This window comes from Pundamilia nyererei, unplaced genomic scaffold (assembly GCF_000239375.1).
Source record: "Pundamilia nyererei isolate P.nyererei 1_Seehausen unplaced genomic scaffold, PunNye1.0 scaffold00247, whole genome shotgun sequence".
Classification (NCBI taxonomy): Eukaryota; Metazoa; Chordata; class Actinopteri; order Cichliformes; family Cichlidae; genus Pundamilia; species Pundamilia nyererei.
In genome coordinates, this window is record NW_005187648.1 from 522,956 (window position 1) to 529,236 (window position 6,281).

General features: G+C 44.1%; 1 protein-coding gene across 3 annotated transcripts in view; it reads right to left on the bottom strand.

Annotated features, from left to right (window-relative positions):
• LOC102203503 (adenylate kinase 7-like) overlaps positions 1-5,979 on the bottom strand; it is an 11,474-nt gene extending 5,495 nt beyond the window's left edge. For 2 of the 3 annotated variants that reach the window (XM_005749500.1, XM_005749499.1), the window contains exons 1-9: positions 5,851-5,979; positions 4,359-4,511; positions 4,158-4,266; positions 2,977-3,071; positions 2,569-2,679; positions 2,413-2,496; positions 783-865; positions 567-657; positions 37-114 (exon numbers count right to left, since the gene is read on the bottom strand). In XM_005749500.1, coding sequence (XP_005749557.1) covers positions 37-114; positions 567-657; positions 783-865; positions 2,413-2,496; positions 2,569-2,679; positions 2,977-3,071; positions 4,158-4,266; positions 4,359-4,511; positions 5,851-5,922 — 876 coding nt within the window. In that variant the 5' untranslated portion in view covers positions 5,923-5,979. The remainder of the gene's footprint in view (positions 1-36; positions 115-566; positions 658-782; positions 866-2,412; positions 2,497-2,568; positions 2,680-2,976; positions 3,072-4,157; positions 4,267-4,358; positions 4,512-5,850) is intronic. The other variant, XM_005749501.1, reaches the window with a different exon arrangement.
• Between the last annotated feature and the right edge of the window lie 302 nt (positions 5,980-6,281).

Below are 6,281 nucleotides of genomic sequence, written 5' to 3' on the forward strand. Positions count from 1 at the left end.
CACACACACACTGATAAATGCACAGGCACATCATACACTGAGGTCCTTGGTGAGGAAAGCATCCTCTGATGGCTTCTTCTGGATCTTCCCTGGTCCGAGGACGGAGGCGATTTTCTGGAGGAGAATCAACAGAATTGTCTGATCAACACTCATATTCACACAGGTTGGACCGTTCACAGCAGCAGTCTGTGGACGCCCATTCATTTGTAATGGTCATAGTCAGTGTGGACGCCACGCGTTAGCCTGGAGCTGAGTGTTTCTGGGGGTGGGTGGATCTGACCCTGAAGCCACACGCTCATTGGCTAAAGACCTTTTCATTATCCAATCAACGTACACTGAAAACTCCTCCTTTCAGACATAGAAAGAGAAAAATGTACAAAATAAACGTCATGTTTTATCCAATATTATGTGAAAGGAGTGTTTACATCGGTAAAGGTACACTATTTTCCCAAACACTATATGGAAGCATTTTTCCCACTCTCAGGTCAGGCTCCAGCCCCCGAGGCTAAGCCCATTGTTCATGTGTGTGGCTTTGGCGAGGCTTCCTGATGACTTGCTAGACACACCTTGACAATTTCTTCCATGGTATTGTTCGAATCGTCCACTGCCAGTAGATAATATGGTCTTGGTTGATGTTGGATCACGCTGCAAACCACACTGGAACACAGAAGGAAAACCACAGGACACAGTGAAACATCGTTTGTACCATCAGACCCTGCTGTGTGATGACTTCATGGTTCAGGCTGTCAGTTGTGTAGCACAAACACAATGAAGCCGCCAACCTTGCCAAGTCGTGGATGTGAATCGTGGGAACGATGTTCTCGCCATCTCCAAAGACGGGCCCATCTTCTCCCAGCCATGATTTCTATAAAGTCACATCACTGCAGTTACTCACATTTGTTGAGTCGTTTCCATCTAATTAGAGCTGAATATTCTTTTTCCTATTTTTCCACGAGTTACAGAGACAAACCGGTCAGTCGACTTCGTGTCATGTGATACAACATGTCTCCCCTTTATTGCACGAGAGCGTAGCCATCGATAACAAAGCCAGCCGTTTCATTCCAGTCTGACACAGCCTGCTGCAGCATCTGTTCAGTCCTCTGATCACCACATTGTGTTCATGTTCTAAGAGAAATCATTTCCACGGTTTCACAGAGTCATCTACACCAGCGGTGCCCAACCCCCGGGCCTCGGACCGTGAGTCGTTTGGTGCCGGGCCGCGAGAGTTGAGGCTCAGGTGTGAAATGTCTGGTTTTCAGGGTTTTTATGGGTTTTCAGCGTTATTTTGTTATCGTTTTTATCGTTTACTCGGTTTTCCTGGGTCTTTTCACGTGTGTTATGAATAAATCTTCTTTTTTTCGGTACCAGTACTAGTTTTATTTTGTTGTATTTATCCGCGACGCCTTAAAAGCCGGTCCATGAAAATAATGTCGGGCATAAACCGACCTGTAGTGCAAAAAAGGTTGGAGACCGCTGCTCTACACAAAGCATTTTGGAGACAGTAGCATTCACGGGAGTTTCACGGGGTGTTCATGAAACAGACTTTAATTCTCAAGCTGCGTTTTTTTGTGTTGCCCTGATATTCTGTCGTACTGTAGAGTGAGAAGATAAAAACATTTTACCACATCATTTAGTCACTTTTGATCAAACCAAAAGTTTCCTACCAAAGCATGCTCAGGACTTCTACCATGCACCTCTGCAGGAAACACCCTGCCAGCGTACAGGCCTCACACTCTGCACCTGGCACACACAGCCAGTGCGTTACCATTAACAGGTGGACACACACACAAACGTGCTGTTTAGTTTGCGTGTTTTCCACTGAGCCATTGGTTGGCACTAGTTAGCCAGCATAATCTCATCCATCGTATTCTCTGCTCGGACAACATGCCGATGCACGAACTGTACGAACTTAAAACATTTATTTTTAAACGTAGCTTCACAGACAGGCTTCAGTCCGTGACACCTCTGAGCTCTCATGTATAATTCAGACCAGTGTTTTCCAACCACTGTGCTGCAGCACATAGGTGTGCTGTGAGAAATGATCAGCTGTGCCGCAACAGGCAGAACAATTACATCCTCTTCCACTAGAGGGCAGTACAACTGCCTGCTCTAATGAAAAAGGGTTTCCAAGTGCCAGTAAAACAGAAGAAGACGAATCACATTCATAAGAATTGACCTCTGACCTCTGAGGTCACTGATAATCAAACCTGTCTGAGAGTCTTAGTAGATAAACCTATGGTATTAATTTGCAGCCCCTGCATTGCAGTTTTCCAGTTGTGGCATTTACAGATTAAGGTGTCAACATCAGCAGCAAATTAATCTGCAGTGTTAACCTACGTTTGTAACCTGCCTTTGACTTTCCACGGCTGTCTATCCCTCATCCTAATTGTAGGTGTAGCCTTCAATTCTTACCTTGAAAAAGTAGTGGAAGATCTGTTCTCCCATCCCATACTGAAGTCCTGCTGCCACCACGTACGTGGAGAAGAGCTGCCTGTCCTGAAAGTAACACGTAACACTCAGACACGTCTCCATCGAGCGTCTGTTATTAAAAAACTGTTACAAACTTACAGTTTTGCCCATTTTCACTACTCTCTTCTCCAAATCAATGTGCCGTTCAAAATTGGGATGTGCTCTCCTGCTCCAGAAAATGGCATCAGTGAAAGGAAGCTCCAGATCATCCTGTCACGAGCATCATGGCAGGAGATTACCAGCAACTTCATGACAGATTTACGTGGACATGCTTGGTACTCCACGTCACAGGGTACAGAAATATAAAGAATGAATAATAAAACCCTGAGATGGTTTTTTGCTTGTGACACAACATTATGAGAACATCTATAATGTTTTACTACGTGTTTTTATCCCAGAGAGCACTGTAGTCAGGCATAAAGGCTTCACTTTAACGAGTTTCTTACAAGTTTAGGTAGATATTACAGATGCACAATGACCGGCATGTCAGATTTCTGTTACACTCACAGGGTCAGCTGGCTTGCTGCAGGCCCAGGTCATGATCGTGGAGATGAGGATGAACATCTTTGGCCCAGAAAAATGCTCGACTTCACTGTGAAGCGCTACGAGTGAACAAAAAATATTTTGTGACGGCTTAAAGAGCCTTTCAATGTCAATCAGGTTCATTGATATAGTTCTGGTTCACAACAACAGTCCCCTCACAGAGCTTTACATAATCAAGTAAAGACCCTGCAATATTAGAGAGAGAGCCCAGTCTGATGATGCCCTGGGACCACCAGCTGGTGACAACGGGAAGGAAGAACTCCCTTTCAACAGGAAGAGAACTTGGCAGAAGCTCAGGTAGAGGTGACATATACCTCAACTGGCTGGAGGGTGAAGAAAAGAGCATGAAGAGACCTGGAGAAAACTATCAAAGACACTAGATTTAATGACATGATCCAGTGGCATGTAAATGCATCAGGACTGTGAAGATGCTACTGGTGAACTGGGTAAGTGTATCGGTAGGGATGGCATTCCAACAACTTCACACGGACTTAACAATATTTAAATTCTAGTTAAATCTAAAACTGAAGCTCCACATGGAAGCCTGACCTTCTGACCAGATGGTCAGACTGTGACGTGTGAAGGCAGCAAACACAACAGCTGATTTACCTGACCATCACCTGGCTATCCTCGCTCCTCAACTCTACTGCCTCACAGCAAAGACCAATGTCTGAACCTGGCTTCAGCTTGATTTGTATGAATGATGGCTGTTGTTACATTCTGGACTGAGTGCACTGAGTGCATTACCAACGTGAACAAGAGCACCACAATGAAAAACAACCATCGTTACCTCCGTAACGTTTGGCCAGCACAACCACTAAATATGGAGTCACTAAGTCCTACTAACATGGCCGGTGTCATCAACGCTAGCACAGATGCAGTTCTGCACATCAGCTGAAGGACTGAGGAAGTCACCTGGATGAGGGACGAAACGTCTCTCCCACAGAAAACGTCCAGATCAACAGAATCAACCTTTCTGGCTTCATCATACGGGTTTGCAAAAATATCAATTTGTAAAGCAGCTAAAGCTAAAGTCAGGAAAAACAAAGCACAAATAAATAAATAATAAACATAAACACAAACAACAATGTGTACTTATAAGCAAATATTGAGCACAGAGCCTCAGGGATAGCTAACAGACTTACCCGAGGCAGCCCAGAGAGCCTCTTCCACCTGATCAGCATGCTGGGTGACGTTGTAGATAACAACATCACAGCCCATCAGTTTGGACAGGAGCTCATCTCGGTCCAGACGCTTGAAAAAAAGCAACAAATAATTGGTCTTGAATGTAAAGTTTGAATAAAAGGCTAAGGCTTTCACAGCGTAAACAACTTTAAAGTCCTTACAGTGTACTGTTCGACCACATGAGGCCTTTCCACAGCAGATGGATGTGAAACAGTTCCCACCACCTGGAAGGTCCTCTTATGGTTTGACACCAGCTCTGCCTCCACATCAGAGCTGGTATTAACAGCAGCTCCAGCCACACTTCCACTCAGGACCTAATCCAGAAACAACGTTCAAACCAACTTGAAAAGCCTTTCTTGTTCCACACGCCTGAACTGTCTTAAGTTTTCCTGTAATTTCTTTAAGTCGTCTTCATGTGTGGCTCTCTGGGCTTCTTACTGTGTGTGTGTTTCTGTGTTTGTAGGTCTGCTCTGACGGCCCTGTGGTGGTGTTTCTCCTTGCTTTTGTAGATCACGTGACCCTACTGTGGCGCTGAGGACACCTAGCCAACTCCCTGTTTCAGCTGCTCTCACAGGCTCATCCCAGAACACACCACAGAACTGATTCACAAACTTTCCTTTTGTAAATAACCCAGATCATGCTTCAGAAACTTGTGTGAGCTCTCCTTTGTTGTAAGCTAGAGTCACTTGTAACACATTTCTTCTTTTGCCCCCACTTGTCCAGTTTCCTCAGGTTTGTAGGACACACTATGTAAAATTGTATTGTATTTATTTAAATTTTTACTTTTTAATTATTTTACCTGCATTTTTTAATCACTCTTATATTTAAATGTTCATTTGCTATTTTATCTAGAGATTGAGAGTAACGTAGTTTCTATTCTCTGTATGTCCTGTACATGTGGCAGAATTGACAATAAAGTTGACTTTGACTTTGACCTGATGGCTCTTCAGCATCATCTCGTGAGTGTATTTTATGACTGTGGAACTGTTTACCTGGCTATTTATTACAGATTCAAATAAAGACCAGGGAACAGCTCGTGTGGGTTTTTTTGCTACAGGCTGCTAGTAACAAGGTGCCTAGCACATAATTCAAATTGGTCCCCTGCAAAGTCCTCATGTCACTGGTTAATAAGCTTGAATAGGTCACACACACAGATTCCTCTGAACATCTCTCTGTGTGGGCTTTTATTTTGAAAATAAATAAATGGTTTTCTTTGCAAAGCTACAGTAAGTCCAGCTCACACCAGCTTAAAGTCATCGCCGTTTCATGACTTTCTGAAAATGTACGCATCACCATCAGTCTGTGAAAACACCTCAAACGTAATCCACCCATCAGAATGATGTCATCTAAATGCGTGGAAGCTCGCCAACCGACCGTTGTACCTGAAACAGGTGGTTAAGGAGTGGGCGGAGATAGGGCAGCGGGGCCAACAATAATAGAGAAAGTATCCTTGTTTTAGTAACCGATGATGTGAAAGTGATTAATGCTGAAAACACGAATCAGCGAATCGAAGATGACACTGATTTAACATCATTTCCGGTGTTGTTTGCTCGCTCTGCTCCAAACCAAAGCTAATGAGTCACGTTAGGTGTTGCTGTGAGGCGGCATCAGAGCAGCTGCTTTCACTGAGTCCGTGCAGGCTTCAAATGTTACCTGCGCGATGTGTCTGGATGCGTACGAGTCCACGTTGTTAAGAAACACCCGTGTCGTCTCTGGCTGCGCCATGCTAGCTCCCGACCGCTCTGTTAGCGTGTTACTGTTAGCGTCGCGTAGTCAAGGAGACGGCCACTCCCACAGCTGTGACGTTAAAGCGAGGCTGACCAACTGTAAAGCCTATATGACATTTTTTATTTCACTATTCATTAACCACAGAGAGAAGGCATCGTATAAATATGTCAAAGTTTTCTTTAAGCAAACAGTTTTATTAAAGTTCTTCCTGACTGGGCCAAGTGTCTTATTTTTGGAAATCAAAATATAAAGCTCCAGTGTGGACTTTCATAACATGTAGAAACATTAAAGCATTAAACCAACCAGGCCCTGTGCATGCACACTGATGCACAGCGACCATAAGATAAGATAAGATA